General features: G+C 39.8%; 1 protein-coding gene across 4 annotated transcripts in view; it reads left to right on the top strand.

Moving 5' to 3' along the window:
• SLC24A2 (solute carrier family 24 member 2) overlaps positions 1-17,071 on the top strand; it is a 285,931-nt gene that overhangs the window by 193,850 nt on the left and 75,010 nt on the right. For 2 of the 4 annotated variants that reach the window (XM_056117392.1, XM_056117391.1), the window contains one exon: positions 14,181-14,231. The exons of the other annotated variants lie outside the window; for them this stretch is intronic. In XM_056117392.1, coding sequence (XP_055973367.1) covers positions 14,181-14,231 — 51 coding nt within the window. The remainder of the gene's footprint in view (positions 1-14,180; positions 14,232-17,071) is intronic. 4 annotated transcript variants of the gene reach the window in all.

Here is a 17,071-nt window from a genome sequence, read left to right as displayed (position 1 = left end):
CATTAGTTCTCTGGTCCACTGAAGGCATTTGCTATTGTATCTAAGGTGCAGAATGGATTGATTGTGCAAACTCTTAATCTTCTACCTTATCTTTGCACCATGCATTTTAACGCATGTAGTTTATAAGTAATGGTATTTAAATAGTTGTAATGGTAAATGGATATAGACTTGCTACAGGTGAAATTTAGGAGTGTATAAACATTATTACTATTTTAAATTTTATCATAAGTTCTCTATAATTTTGGTTGATTCTTGTAGTATAGTTTCAAGAGTCCAGTAAATCCTACTCTCAAATTCTCTTGCATTCTCCAACCTCTCTCTTTCCCCTTGTCTTTTCTTTCTTTCTTTCTTTCTTTCTTTCTTTCTTTCTTTCTTTCTTTCTTTCTTTTTCTCTTTGGGTCACACCCAGCGATGCTCAGCGGTTACTCCTGGCTCTGTACTCAGGAATTACTTCTGGCAGTGCTAAGAGGATATGGGATGCTGGGAATCAAACCTGGTCAGCTGTGTGCAAGGCAAAGGCCTGTGCTATCGCCCCAGCCCCTCCCTTGTCTTTTCTAACCCCCATCCCCACCCTTGAATGGTTACTGGTTTCTTTCACTTGTATTCTTTCTTTTCATTCAATTGTTTGTTTTTCTTTTCTTTTTTTCGGTTACACCACACTTCTCTGGTGCTTTTCAGGTGTTGTTTGATACTCAGTGCCTCAGAGAGTAGGAATTCAGCTACCTGATCCAACTGCTACAGATAACTTAGAACTGATTCTCTCTGTTTACCTGAAATTCCAAAATTCAGTCAGGACACTAGAGAGAGATCCAGGAAGACATCCAAGTTGTTCTCTAGTCAACAGGCAGTATCTGTTCTGTCCACCATGTTGTTTTATCTCTGTTTCCAAGATTTGCTGCCATTTTGCCTTTGGTATGCTGAGGTCTCTCTTGATGAAAGGCTTGGATCCCCTACCTTACAGAAGCAAAGAAAAAGATTGCAAGACTTAAAAGGCACACACATTACCCTTCATGGACATCCTCCCCTCAGAGATACTGAAGACCAAAAGGGGGATAGTGCAGTTACAACATTAAAATGAAAATAATTATATGTATTAGTACCTAGAGGTAACTAGGTTGAGAAAATGTAACAGAGTGCTATTAAATAGAGGTAAAGATATAATGAAATCATCAGCATTTGAATACCTACAGATTACCAGTTCGGCCAGATGCTGAAATTAACAAAATGAGAACCATGATTATTTGCCTTCAGAGTAGAAAGCAAGTAGATTAAGGAATATTTGGTGAGTTCACACTGGAAATACATAACTGGAGCAGAACCTGAAGGAAGTGACTTACACGAGGGGCTTGGGGATATCAGGAATGCTGCCTGCAGGAGGGAACCCCAAAGCTGGATCCTGAAGGATTAAATGAATCAGGAAATTTAATAAAGGACCCACATCAAAAGATAGTTCCTGCAGAATTTAGAGATGGTGCATTTTGGTTAGTTTTGTTTTACGTTTTTGGGTTTTGGACCACACATGGTTGTGTTCAGGGCTTACTCCTGGTTCTGTGCTCACTCTTGACAAGAGTCCAGAGGACCATATGAGGTGTCGGGTTAAACCGAGCCCCCAAGATGGCAATATGGTTCATTTTTAGTGCCCTGAAAAGTTTACCTTGGTAACAATATGAAAAATAGATGACAGTTACTCGATTAGACAGTAGGTAATAAGAAAGATCAGGAGGCGAGAGGTCAATGAAGTAAGACTTTCAGTTGCTTCATCAAGGCTTTATACTAAGTGGGAATGGAGAAAAAAAACAGGAATGAAGATACTTAGGGGTGAAATAAATAAGCCTCTGTGACTGACTCTATGTTCAGTATGGCTCATAGACTATCAGTATTACCGGTACTAATGCTCGTGGCTTTCAGTCACGTGGGCTAATCCCTGGTACCACAAAGACCACATAGCCCTGCATCCTGGGATCCTCACATTGCATCTCCAGTCTGGTTGGCTAAGAATTTCAAAGGCCTCTTGAGCATCTTTAGGACACCCACAAAAACAAAAACCCAAAACCAAAACTGAAGCAATACTTCAAAGGGCTGGAGCACATGCCTGACATACATGAAATCCACGTTCAATCCCTGCCTCCTGCTCCAGCACTACTGGTGTAACTCAGCATTTCTGGCACAAGCAGCACCATATCACAGGGCCTCCGAGTGAACCATCCAGACCAGGTACCTTCAGGAGCCTCCAAACCCCCTGAGCACTGCTTGGGAGAGAATAAAATGATTTACTACTTTAAAATTGAGTAATAAGTGTTTATATCTCCCACCTCAAATCTGATAAGACTTAATTAGAAAGTGCTTTTTCTTTGATTTCTTAAACATTATCTTAATTTACAGAGATGCAGAATGTACCCAAGATGTTAGAACATGTCATTAGTAAAACGTAAGCTTCCAAAACAAACCCCTCTCCATATGCAGGAATTTAAGATCATGTTTTAAAACCTGCTATTAAATGAGTTCAGGCAGAAATAAGTAATTCCAAAGTTGGTTTCTGATGCCCTATTATTTAATATTTAAACTACATTTTTGCTTTATCCTTAGCAATGTAATTTTCTCCCATGAAACTCCAACTTGAGGGGCTGAAGTGATACCACAGTCAATAGGGCGTTTGCTTTGCACGCGGCTGACCCAGGTTTGATTCCCAACATCCCATATGGTCTCCCGAGCACCACCAGGAGTAATTTCTGAGTGCATGGGCCAGGAGTAACCCCTGTGCATTTTTGGGTGTGACCCAAAAAGCAAAAAAAAGAAAGAAAAAGAAAAGAAACTCCAACTGGAAAAATAAATAAATAAATAAATAAATAGTGACCAGAAAATAATCCAGAGATGTGCTTAAGCAATATGCCTAACAGGCACCTGGCCAGGCTTCAATTCCCAGCACCTCGTGGTCCCCTGAGCACTAGTGGATTTCGCTCTGGAGGCCTCGGATCATCTCCAACAATGCAGGGCACAAGGAATATCATATCTTTAGGCCCTCATATTGTGTTGCCAGGGGCCTCCGGAGCCATATCCACTAGTACTCGGGACCACAAGGTGCTGAGAATTGTTTGGCCAGGATTCACCCATGGCATCTTGGGTGCCCTCAGCACCACTTGGAAGTGCCCCGAAAATAAAATAAAATTACAATAGAGAGAGAGACTAGGAGAAAAATGAATATTCAGCCAAAATTCTCATTACTACAGATGGACATAATAGACTAGCAATAATTAGAGTAAGAAGCATTTATCACACATTAGTTACATAATGTGTATTAAAATACAGTATTAAAAATCTTATATAGATCAACTTGTTTAAATTTTATGTCAGTCCTATGAAATAGTAACATCTTTTGCAAATAAGGACACTAAATGTTAGAGTGGTAAATAATTAGCCCAAGCATACACAAAAGAAACAATTGGTAGAATTAGATACAAATCCATATTTTTTAGACCACAAAGCTTACTCTGTTCACCACTGGATAATCTCACTTTCCCAGGCCCTGGGTCTGCTTTTCTTTTGACCAAAATAAAAACCCTTTCCTTTTGACCAAAAAAAGAAAAGAAAAAAACCTAGAGCTTTCCTTTTAAAATTTATAATGTCAAGATCTTTATAGTATCTCTTTCCCCAGTTGTACATTCAGTTATGTCAGTAGTCTTCTTGTGACTATTGTCTGAACTATGACATTATGGACTTCCTTTGGCACAACGTAATTTATTATTTTTGACATTCTTATCTTTTTACCTGCTTCTCTTCCAATATTAACTTGTGGAAAGAGTGTTAGTCTAAGATGGTGCTCCTGGGTGACTTCTTATGATAAACTAGATGCTCATCCCTCTCTTGTCTTTAGCCATAAAATAAATAGTGAACATATCCAGTGCTCTAATCGTCACAGAAAGACTCTAAACAAAAGTCCTTTATAAAAAATTCTAAGGGAGTTGTAGAATAAGGCCTGTTTCACAGGTTAGGAAAAAAGCTGAACATCTACCTTTACCTTTACCTCAAAGTTAAGTAATCTTATCTCACAGCTAATAAGATGTAAGACAATCTGGGATTAAGCCCACATCTCTATTGATGCTAAAACATATGCTGTACTATAAGATCTTCTATTTAGCATCATGGTAATAAATTCTCTAGATGTCAAGTTCACTCTGATTTTATGAAGATCATAAGATTACTAATGAATTTTTAACTTAATTACTACTAATAGGGCTCTCTGATTTGTTTGAAAAGAAACCAGTACAGGGCTGCAGAGAGAGAACAGTGGTGCCTTACATGCAGCCAACCTGTGATTCAATTCCTAATACCTCATATTGTCTCCTGAGCTGTGCAAGGAGTAATCACTGAGCACAGAACCAGGAGTACAGACAGGTTTGGTCTAAAAGCAAATAAACAAAAAAACCCAATATATGTGTTAAACTTCTAATACTACCACCTACCTCGTAGAGTAAATCCTTACTTAACACTGAGTAGTTATTGAAAACAGTGACTAAGCAAAATGATGTATAAGCCAACCCGGTACTTAAGTAATGTCTTGTTCAACATCTTTTGGGACTGTTTTCTGACAGTATGAGGGCCTGCTGTATTTAGTGACTATTTTGTGCCCAATGTGTTAAGTGGCTGTTACCCTCACCACAACACTACAAGACAACAATTATCATTCCCATCTCGAAAAAATGTGGGAACTCAGTGTCAAGCAGTTAGGTAACCCGCCTAAGGGCTTTTAGCTATATCTACTGGAGCGATAGCACAGTGGGTAGTTGCGGCCAACTCGCCAACTCGAAGACCCGGGTTTGATTCCTCCGGCCTTCTGGGAGAGCCTGGCAAGCTATCTAGAGTATCTCTCCCACAGGGCAAAGCCTGGCAAGCTACCTGTGATGTATTCGATATGCCAAAAACAGTAACAAGAAGTCTCACAATTTGTTGTGAGATGTTACTGGTGCCCGCTCGAGCAAATCGATGAACAATGGGAGGACAGTGCTACAGTGCTAATTGTCAGTATCTGTAGAACTCCAAACTACAGATATTATAGTGGTCATACAATATTATCCTTCACTTTTTTCATACTTTAGGGAAAAAAGAAAAAAATTCTGAAAAAAAGCAACAGTACCATAAATTATCATAAAATTATAACTGTTTTTATTATGCAATTTAAAAGAGACACAAAATCTAGAAAGGGGGGCTGGGTTTTAGCCACATTGTTCTGAGTTAATTTGCTTCTAGATTACTCACATTGCTGTTCTTTAAAAATCCTTTCCAAAAACTCACTGCTCAATTCTGTAATTCATCTGCCCCCCACACACACATACCTCAGTCCACCTTCCAAAGGAGGTGGCAAAAGAGTACATGCAGGTCCCATTTTCCATGCTTGATCATCCAGAGCATGTAAATTACAGTGAAATATGGCCTGAGTCAGCTCCTCACAGGGCAGAAATCAGTAGCCATTGATATTGCTAAGCAACACCACAGGAGCAAGGCTGCAAATTAGGTGACAAATTTATAAGAAGTCAGAGTATCTGGGGACTCGCCTGGGCATTTCATTATGAACCATCTAGATGATCCCCAGTAATGACCACACATTATTGTTCACTGTTCAAGGATGATAATTCCCGTATAATTATGTGGCACCTCCCTCTGTGAACTTAACCTACCTTTCAGAACCTTCCTCTGTATTTTCCATAATCCAGCTATTTCCCTAAAAACATAATTAGAAGCATTGCACCTAGGGGAAATTTCCATTTGTCCCCCAAATAACATTTAAAACAAAGCAAAAAAGAAAGGATTCTCTTGGCCTATGTGATGGCAAAACTGGCTGAGGAAGAGCTGAGTAAAGAAGGTAAGTCATTATTGGATGATTAGTGTTCAGGCAGCCTGATATGGGTTCAACCCTGGTGGTCCCTGAGGACGCTAAGGTGAAGAGTACTAATTTGTGCCAGAGGTGAGCAGAGATGAGCAGATTATGGTACTTATACCTGGTGAAAGGTGTCAGCTTTGAGGATGATGGATAAGTAAGCCAGACGATGTTTTTGGTTTTTTCCATTTATTTATTTGGGGGTGGGGAGTGGCCTGGAGCGATAGCACAGCACAGCGGGTAAGGCGTTTGCCTTGCAAGTGGCCGACCCGGGTTCGATTCCTCCGCCCCTCTCGGAGATTGGCAAGCTACTGAGAGTATCTTGCCCGCACGGCAAAGCCTGGCAAGCTACCGTGATGAATTCAATATGCCAAATGCAGTAACAAGTCTCACAATGGAGATGTTACTGGGCCCGCTCCAGCAAATCGATGAACAACAGGAGGACAGTGTGATAGTGCAACAGTGCAATTTGTTTGGGGTACCCTACCCCAATAGTGCACAGAGAGGGGATACTAAGGACTTGCTCCTGGGGTGCTCCAGGAACACATGCTGTTCCGGGAAATGAACGAAAGGCTTCAGCTTGCAACATGCTTGGGCCCTTAGAGCTATCCAGAGTTTTTGACCTTCTGCAGGATTTCCTGGGGCTTCAGAATGCCGTCAACAGATGGGCATAAATAAGAAAGTCCAACTAGAGAGTCAGGAAGATATACATGGCTGCAAGCACAAGCCAGTGATCCTAGATTTGCAGGAAATTTAAACAGTATGTCATGAAGGGGCTAGATTCAAAGGTCATGAAATTTCAGTAATAAATTTCTATAAGATAGTCATTTGTATTATTAAACCCTGCTTGAAAAGCCACACTAACAGGATTTCCTACAAGTTCAGCCCCTTTTTCTCCATTTAACAAATTTTTTACCTTGCTTCAGAAGTCTAAAAGAGAAGTTTTAATCTCAAGAATAAAATGCTATGCTAATTATAAAATTTATGTTATACTCATTAGCATAGATTTGGAACAATCCTAAGTGAAAAGAACTCTATAGGTCAAAACCATCTCGATTAGCACCTTACATCTGCTATCTATGTGTTTCCGCATGTTGGGTACAGCTGGCCCTGGGGCCAATGTAAGTGCTTAAGAACTTCTTCAGGAAGCTTAACATAGGAGCCTCAATCCCCCAGAGAATGTTAAGCAGAACTTCTGTAATGAGTCAGTACTTTGAAAGCTTTTTTTTCCTAGTGAGATTTTTAATTTGAAGGTTAAAATATTCCTTTCCTTCTGATGTGAGTAAGAAGTGAGGATTTGTGGTTGTTTCCTCATTTAACCTCAGTCTCGAAGTTTGATTTTTTGGGTGTTTTTTTTTTTTTAGTTAAAAACGAGCTTGCACTGACATAAAACATTTGATATAAAAGAAGGATGACCACAGTAAGCCTTTTAGTGGAAAGCAATTCATTCTGCTGGTCTTTGTGGTGTTTTCTGGGATGAAATCAAACTAAATGCTTAAAGTTGGGCTGTATTTTGAAATATCTTTTAACTCAAAGTTCTTGTTTATTGGGACTGGAGCAGTAGTATAGCGGGTAAGGCCTTGCATGCAGCTGACCCGGGTTCGATCCCCATATGATCCCCCAAGCACCACCAGGAGTAATTTCTGAGTACAAAATCAGGAGTAACCTCTGAGCATCACTGGGTTTGACCCGCCCAAAAAAGATCTTATTTATTTTGATGAAAATTTTCACATGACAAGACCAGGAAAAAAATATACCTGCAAAAGCACTTTTATATTGTGGACACAGAAAGGTGGCTCAATGAGCTAAGTCCATGCTTTGTATACAAAAGCCCCAGGTTTGTGCCCAATACCACGTGATCACCTAAGCACCATAAGACATGACCAACCAAGGAATAGTCCCTGATCACACTGTGCAACCCCCCAAAAAAAAACTAAATGAAACTTAAATATCGTCTAGACCTATAAATATAAATGCTGTGTTTGTAGAGAATGAGATGGAAAATTACAAATACTCAATGCTCTTCTCATTCACAGAACTTCAAGCAAGCACTTTCATCCAATATTATTTTAAACTCACAAATTAACAAAAACACCTCAGGCTAAAATGTTAATATTGCAAAACATAGTTCTGGAAGTTAGCCAGGGCAGCCTTTCATTAAACTGAAAGCTTTTCTTTTGTCAGTCTTCCTTGTGTTTAAGGGGGGAAAATCTAAGGGAGGGTTGTTGACTTGTACACATCAAGTGTAGGCACTGCCCGCCTGCAGAGATGATTAGAGCTTAAATAGGATTTAACTACCTCATGAAGGGCTGAATTAGATGTTCATGTTGGCCCTTGGATAAAGAGAAAGAGGAACTGCAATGATTAAGGATGTCTGTGCCATTCCGTGCAGTGTTTTGTAGACAAGCTCCTCTGATCCTGGAAAAATCCTCCACCGAATATTTATTGCTTTTGTCCTCATTTAGCAAAATAAGTTCATACATAATGGAATCAAACTTTAAATTCACTGCCTGGAATCAAATCCAAAGCCTCACACATGCAAAGCAAATACTCTACCATTTGAGCCACATTCTAGCTCAAATTAGCTGCCTTATCAGACTTACTGAGAAGCACTCTTCACTGCTATAGTGCTACGATCATCTACACAGTGGAGAAGCCTCAGAGATCCTTTTTCCCTGATTTCTGAAAGCCCTTGGAAGTTCAACAAAAGCAAATTAAAGTCACAATTATTGGAAGCTATGTGTTTAAATACTTTACCTAAGAAATGTAAGGCAAGGCCAAGGCCTGGGATATAGCTCAGATAAAAAGTACTTGCTTTGCATGTGTGAGCACTAGGTTTCACTCCCAGCCTAGATTCTGGGAGAAAGAGAGTGGAGAGAGAGGGGGGAGTGGAGAGAGAGAGAGAGAGAGAGAGAGAGAGAGAGAGAGAGAGAGAGAGAGAAGAAGGAGGAGGAGAGGAGAAAAGAGTATCTGATATTACTATAATGTGCAAGATGGCAACTTCAGTAGAAACTTTATTTGAGGATCAGGAAGGAAAAGGAAAAGGAAAAGCAGGGAAGGTGAGGTTTGAGGTCTCCTTAAGTAGAAAACCCTGGGAAAGGTGGAAAACCTCTTTTCATATTATGTTTGAGGATCGCTGAGCACTCTGTACTGAGCTTAAGATATGCAAGATGAGAAGATAAAGGGGCTGGGGAAGAGCTGGATGGAGAAGAGAGGATTTTATTCTTCTTAATATTCTGCATGCATATCCTGGGCCCATTCTCTGGAATTTTCTTCTGGCGTTACTCTAATTTCACCCTGCCTGTCTTCCTCTTGTCTCTATGCAACTATATCTGTACAAGAAAAGCTATATTCTAGATTCTGTTGGAAGAAATTCTAAAGAGTAGATAGGATCTCTGCTATTACTATAGTTGGAGAGACAGGCATTCTATGCAAATAATAGAAGAGAAGGTGACCAAATCCCAAGGAGGACAAAGAAATATCTACCTTCCCCATCCTTCTCACATATCTCCACATTTTTAACATTCTCCATGGATCTGAGAGTAGATGAAAATATTTTTTAAGTGTCTTACCCTGACATGGCAAAATAGCCAACACTTGTTTAAAACTCCTATAAACAGATTGAATTTGTTTGAACAAACCTGTGTAAAATCTCAAGGTCTCAGAAAGGTAACACTGCTCAAAGTAACATAGCTACCAAGTGGTAGATCTCGTGTTCCAACCTCCTCCCCTAAATGGCAGATCTTGTGTTCCAACCTATCTCCTAACTTCAACGTCCATGTTCTTTTGTTTTTATCTTTTTGCTTGTTTTTTGTTTGGGGGCCACACCCAACTGTGCTCAGAGCCCATTCTTTGCTCTGTGCTCAAGGCTCACTCCTAGTGGAAATGGAAAACCAATGGGATGCCAGAAATTAAACCCAGGTTGGCCGCATACAAAATAAGCACCCTACCCACTGGCCTATCTCTCCAGCCACAAGCCCCATGTCTTAACTCTCACTTACTATTGAAAACAGTTCTTCCAAGATTAGAGGTAACCCAAGTAAAATTTCTTGTAACTTTACCAAGAAACTACTATCTATATTGCTGAAGCCTTAATCTTTAGGTTTTCCTAGGGAGTTCAAAATAATGCTAAGACCAAACATGATGGCCTCTCAGTATCTGTATTGCAAACCATAATGCCCAAAAGTAGAGAGTAAAAAGGAAATTGTCTGCCATTGAGGCAAGGGGGGTTGGGGGGTGGGGTGGGATGATGGGAGGGATACTGGGGACATTGGTGGTAGAAATTGTACACTGGTGGAGGGATGGGTATTCGATCATTCTAGAACTGAAACTCAATCATGAAAGCTTTGTAACTATTTCATGGTGATTCAATTAAAAAATAATAATGCAAAAAGTAATGCAGATTTAGAAAAATAAGCAAGTTATTCAATATTTACTTCATAGCTAACATTTTAGTAATAAAGGTTTATGCTTATTAATTTCCCTACTCTATTTTTTATCCCAATAAAATGAACTGACACTTTGCTTCTGTTTTTTTTTTAATATTTTATATCTCAGAATTTTGAGGCCGGAATGCTGAGAAACTTATTTTTTTATGATTTTTGTAATTAATCACTGTGATATAGACCCTTACAAAGCTATTCATGATTAGGTTTCATTCATACAGTGCTCCAGCACCCAATCCTCCACCAGTGTACATTTCCCAGCACCCATGTCCTGAATTTCCCTCCCATCACCCCTCCTCCTCCTCCTCCTCCCTCTCCTCCTCCTCCTCCCCCTCTCCCTCCCCCTCCACCTCCACCTCTCCCTCCTCCTCCTCCTCCTCATCCTCTTCTTCTTCTTCTTCTTCTTCTTCTTCTTCTTCTTCTTCTTCTTCTTCTTCTTCTTCTTCCTCCTCCTCCTCTTCTTCCTCTTCCTCTTCCTCCTCCTCTTCTCACTCTCTCTTAAGAAATTTTTTGTTCTTATTTTTTTTTCTACTCCAGTACTAAGAAATTTTTCTGGAAAAGATATCAAGAATGTCAGGGGCTCAAAAATGGAACTGAGAACGGCAGAAGTTGAAGGAGGAATCTGTGTCCAAATCCTTCTTTTCAAAGAAGGAAAATTAGAGCTCAAAACACTGGTTCTTGTTCACAGCTTCCTTGAGGATCAAGACAACCCCTTCCTTTGATTTTTGTCATATACCTTCATACCAAACAGTGATGTTGCTGATGGATGTGTAAGGGGGGGGTGGCTGGAGGGATGATAAAAGAGTCAATTTTTCCTGAGATCTAGGAGTTTAGATATATGTGGCTCCAACTGTTGAACAACAACAAAAAAAAACCCATGAAAAGAACATGAAAGCTATGTAATCCCCATGATAGGCAGCATTCTTGATTGGCTAATTGGCCCATTTCAAGTACCAGTCACTAAGTTTTGCAATTTCTTTCTCAGACTATGTGGGATTCTTTTATTTTGCTCTTTCTTTTTTTGTTTTTGTTTTGTTTTTGGTTTTGTGCCACACAGGGTGATGCTCAGGGATTCTTATGGAAATGTTTCAAAGAAGAGGCACCAAGTGGTACCCTCCACTAGTTCCTAGATTCAGCATTCTTGAGTCTGGCTGTTCATTGTCCAGTTGAGTTGACTTCGTGGGCATACTACATAGTATTTAAACAGCACTGAAACTCCCTGCTTTTCCCGCTTATCCCAAAGAAACTTCACTTAGATTAAGCCCAGATTGAGTCCTGATCCAGTGGCATTCTAGTCCTAACCTAGTGTTATTGAGTCCTAATCCAGGGGTACTGTCTGTGGGGAGAGGGCTAACTGGAAGCTTTGACTACATGCAGGTGAGTTTTTGGTCATGCCTCTCAGATCCTCCCACGACACAGTGACTTTCCATTGGCATCCAAGGGCCTACCAGTGACCTCTATGTGTCATGTGTTCTGTTTTCTGTGTGCATGTCACAATTGTCTTGGTTGCATGTCACCATGTCTTGATCATATATTTTGCATCTCCTGAGGCCTTTTACAGGAAAGAGGATAGCTGGAGGTGCTGTGCCCCCAGGCCTGGGATGCTTCGAATTTGATCTCACCATTCCTCGCTGTCAGTGTTAACCAAAATATGTATCCCTTTCTAAAGGCCTTGTCAGGCCTCAGCGTCAAAGAGTGGACCTCACCCCCTAGAATATACATATATATATATATATATATGTGTGTGTATATATATATATAGTTCCTGTATATGTATATATTACATATATTCAAGTTGTCATAGCACCTGTCATTATTCAGTTTTTAACCACTCTTATTCTATCCCGTCTACTTTCAGAAGTCCTTTTCTTTTGCATATTCCTTCCAGTTCTCATCCCTTTGTCCCATTTATTATCTAAAGAAACAGCTAAGGAACAATTTAGATTGCCTCAGTAGTAGGAATGCACAAGCTTTTTCAGATATGAACAGCTATGAAAGAAAGAGATCATTAAAGAATATGATTCCATTTATTACCCAGTTCCACAAAGGATGAGGTACCAAAAAATCGCATCTGTCACAAGCAGCTGTTCAGCAGTTAGGATGGGATCATGAAAAAACAGGTGTGCAAACACAGAGAGGATTTCTCTAGAAAAAAAATGTGTGTTTGGAAGCAATGGTGTGTCTTCACTGTGTGCAGGGTGGTTTATGCCCAACTTTGCAAACACACAGTCACCCACGTTCTGTTTTCTGAGCAAATAATAAGGAATGCCAGCTGATTCTTCTATTGCTTTTCCTCAGGGAAGGAGTGGAGGTTACAAAAAAAATTGGCTTGTATAATTCATCAACTTATTGCAAAATGACACACATATAATATTATAGTGCATAAAACCAATATGAAGAAAAACTTAATATTTATGAATGTTTTCAGTCATTTGAGAATTACAACTTGTGTCATGTCATTTATATAATAGATTATGGTTCTTAAAATATCAAGAAAAAATTATATATTCCACTAAAGGCAATATCTCTGGAAGTCATCTAATTTCCTTTCATGTTATTTACTCAGAATTCAATGTCTGATTAAAGTACTAGCATCCTTTGTCATGTATATCAGAAATTCCAGAATAGGCAGGTTTTTGCAAAACTAAAGATCAGGTGATTTTTCTCCCTGATACAAAGTATAATTTTGTATTGGTCTGTCAAAATAGCTTTGGGCAGAATGTTAGATACATGGGGAAAATTGAGAGAGTAAACAGAAAATATATCATGGAAAATATAAAACAGAAAAGTACTCCTGTTTTGCACAGATAAACCTTATCTTGCACACAAAAAGCTTCACTTACTATGATGCATGTGTGACTTTCCGGAGGCTGCCCATGTTAATGACCATGGTCACATTCTGCAGAATCACAGGACTATCTCCAGAGTCTAATTTTTTTAAGTGTATTAAGAGAGATTTGTTTGGGCCAGAGGGAAGAAATACTTTTACCCTCACATAGCATTGCTTAAAATGATCTGGAATTTTCAGATGAGCAAGAATATAGATGACTATTTAAGAACTTCAGTTAAAAAACTAAAATGGTACATCCCTACCTCTTCTCTTCCTCAACCCAAATGGCCAGTCTCACCACTGACTCGAAAAAGCTCCCTTTCTATTAGAGTTTTCTATCACAGTCAAGAGAAGGGGACTGCTGGCCACCCCTGCCCCTTGCCATTGACACAGCAACAAACTGTGCCTTGAGCTAGGAGCAGAAAACTGGCACCTTTCTCAATTCCATCGTGACATTTTGCACCCATGGTATTTGGTGTTTTCTGTCTGAAACATGCAATAAGAAGCGAAACGGAATATTAGAGCCTGTTATTTCCTTTTGGATTTTTCCAAGTTCCCTTTCTTAAAGTCTCAGAGGTGGTTCTGTCGGAGAAGAGCTACAGGAGGAACTTCTGGGACTGCAGTGTCACTGCAAGGAATCACAGAGCTCAAACCTCACTGGGCCCGAACATTGTCCTTGTTCAGTCCTTTCTCCTGGAGTGTCACCTCTATAAAAATGACGGAGCTTGGTACGACCTGGTGTGAAGTTATCTTTGCTAAGTATTCTGTTTCGTCGGATGTTAAAATAACTGTGTCCTGTTCTGTAATGCAGGGCACATCCTATCCCCAGTGGAATAATATATTTTAAGTGATTTCTGAAAATGGGCCGTGAAAGCTGTCTGCCACATGGCCCATGTTTGCACATCTCTATATAGTTACGATTGCAGAATTTGACAGTGTAACTCTGAATCTGATTAATTAAGAATGTGTAAAAACAAAGTTCTTGCATTACAGCTCGTTCCTTATCTTTGTGTCTTTTACTGTGATGTTGTAGAACTTGGATCATATGGAAAACTAAAATATTATGACACAATGACTGAAGAAGGTAAGAATGATTTTAGAATTGTATGCATTGGCTTTTTTTTTCATTTATGATGTCTATTGCTTGCCCATATTTTACATTTCTTTTTCCCTTCTTTGCATGACCTCAGTGACATTGTGATTTTATCCTTTCCGCATTTTGGTCTAGTTTTTGCCATCATGTTTATTTGGAATTGGAGACGTGCAATGCCATGGGCAATTGTGTTATTCCATTCAAATGATCCAAACCACCTCGACTGTGTAACACACTCAGAGAAATGGTGTCAGCAGCATAAACAGTACATACCCACTGTGTCCGCATTACTTCTAATTGCTCGGAACATACAGAAATACAGTCAACCAGTAATCTTTTTGTATATCCTCAACTGCAGAGGAGGGTGTATGTTCTGGAGATCATCTAACTTATGCAAAAGAACAAACCATCTATAGAAGTTTCTATATCTTGAACCAGCTGAAGAGCTATTCTGTTTTGATGCAAAGGGTTCATCTCCTAATTCCCACAGTCCCTATTAACCCTTCCAAGAGCATCCTAGAGAGTCTGGGCCACCATTCCAGTCAGTGAATTGCATAAACTGTCATTTATATTCTATTAGATTGGCATATTATTTTAACCATTTTCCCTGTGGCAATATGGACTGTGAGAGATTTATTATAAAATGTGTTCACTAATAAATTCCAGGCACTATTTGAGAGCACACACAACATTGCCCAGTCTGGATGGTCTTTCTTAAATAAGTTCACCATAGTATAATTTGAAGTATTTGTACTCATGTAAAGGAAGTTGCCCTATTAGTGTTGCCCACACCAACCTACACCATCCCCCCACACACACCTACCTCCACATTTGACGAATAAACAGCATTTGTAAGTCATAAAAAGATAGAGAGGTTACATGATTTTTACACTGATATTAACAGGAAATCAAAGGTATCCTGGAAGGGGGAACCAGCTCATTTTAATCCTTCAACATGAGAGAAACTCCCAAATGTGTTGCATATCTCGTTTTCAGCTTCCAGTATTTCTAAGTTGCTTAGCTTGCCAAAGAGCTCCTAGTTGCTTTGCATGCAAGAAGCTGAACATCTTGGTAAGAGGAAGCCCCTTCTTGGCCCCTCCCCCACTCTGGCTTCTGCACTATACCTTGCACAACTTCTCTGCTGCTGTCCAGTGCTTTCAATTAACTATGTCATTTTTCCTGAAGCAGCAGACCATGACTAGGATCTCAAACTGGGCCCTGTGTAACCCAGAGCCCTGCCAACAACATGCAAAATGCAGACCCTCGGCCGTGAGAGGCACAAATTCAGAAAGTTACCCAGAGAAACAAGTGCCCTGCCAGCCAGACAGAGCATAGAAAGAACAGCCCATGTGTTAAAGGAAGGCTCCTATCCCAGCTGCTATTTTAAGTCCATGTCTTCAGACTACTCTAATTTTCATGGATAATTGGTGAGAGAAGCCAAAGCCTTGGGAATCATTTTGGAAGCGACTTCGCCATTTGATCTCTCCTCTAGGCATCTCCCCCAGGTGGCTAGCCTTGCTTTCATAGCAGGGATGGGTGGGTTTCTTAATTTCTGCCTGGCCTGCCCTGTTCCTTCACTCTCTCTCTACTCCATCCCGTCTCTGCCCCTAAATTCCTATCACCAGGACTGTCTCTGGCGTCCTGCCACCTGATTCGCCCCTTCTCTCTCTTACTCTGCCTTTTCTTCTCCCTCCCACACCCATCCAAGCAAATGACAAGGTCCGAGTGCACCCTTTCTCTTTCCTCTTTGCACCAGAAAGTTCAAGACCACAGGAAGAGGCAAAAACAAAACTTCCTGGATGCCACTGGGTAACATCTGGGCTTTTTAGGCAAGAAAATAAAGTCAAAGCATCAAACTGAAATAATGTCTGTGATGAGAAACATGGGCTCGCCCTTAGCAAAATAATAAAACTGTGCTTGGGGAGTCATAAAGGGTCCCCACAGATATTTCTTAATAATTTCTATAACTGTCCCATCTCTCTATATTTATGCCTTTATGTCCCATACGTATCTGAAATTTTGCCCCATTAGTGGTAGTTAACAGTAGCAAAGGTGGCATATTTTTAAAGTGTGTTCTGTGAAATGCTAACCTTAAATGATGTCACTATGAATTTTACAACAACCTGGGGATAAAAGAAAGCACTAATGATTTCATGGTTAAATGAGTGACAAACCTTGTAGTTGAGTGAATTTGCTTTCTTGGGTATGTGATTTGTTGACGCCTTCCATATGCTAGTGTACACTGAAAACATATATTAAATTTAAAGAGGGATTTAGTGTGTAGCATTTCCCAAACTTTTTGGTCGATCAGAAAATTCTTTCATAGAACCACTTCTAAGATTGCTTTGGGAAGGCTGAAAGGTATCATTCACCAATAGTGAATAAAGGCTTTAAAATCAAGGCATTATACTAAATTAAAATTTAGAAATCTCTAAAAGATTTGTTAAATCTTCTAAAGATTTAGTGCTCCCTGTACTCATAGCAAGGATACTTTGAAACAAGAACTCTCCAGATAATCACCTTTAGCAACCACCTCTGTTGAGCCGTGGGAAGCCTGGCCTAAACCTAATTCTGGAATTCCATCTAGAATGCTCAAAGCCATGCCAGTAAGTGACCTCACACCTGGCAACACTCAGGCATGACTTTTTCAGATTCTGGTGCCTCTCGCCTCTCACTGAAAAATAATGACAGTAACTGTGACTTATGTCGCTTTCATGTTGTATAATTAAAAAGAAGTTTAAGAAAGAAACATGTTGGGGCAATAAGTGATTTAGCTAACCTTTGGGAAATAACACTCTCACTTAAGTATTTTTCTAAATAATTCTTAGAAG

This window comes from Sorex fumeus, unplaced genomic scaffold (assembly GCF_029834395.1).
Source record: "Sorex fumeus unplaced genomic scaffold, SorFum_2.1 ptg000034l, whole genome shotgun sequence".
In the NCBI taxonomy this organism is placed as follows: Eukaryota; Metazoa; Chordata; class Mammalia; order Eulipotyphla; family Soricidae; genus Sorex; species Sorex fumeus.
Note: the sequence above shows the minus strand (reverse complement) of the source record. Positions and strands in the feature narration are given on the sequence as shown.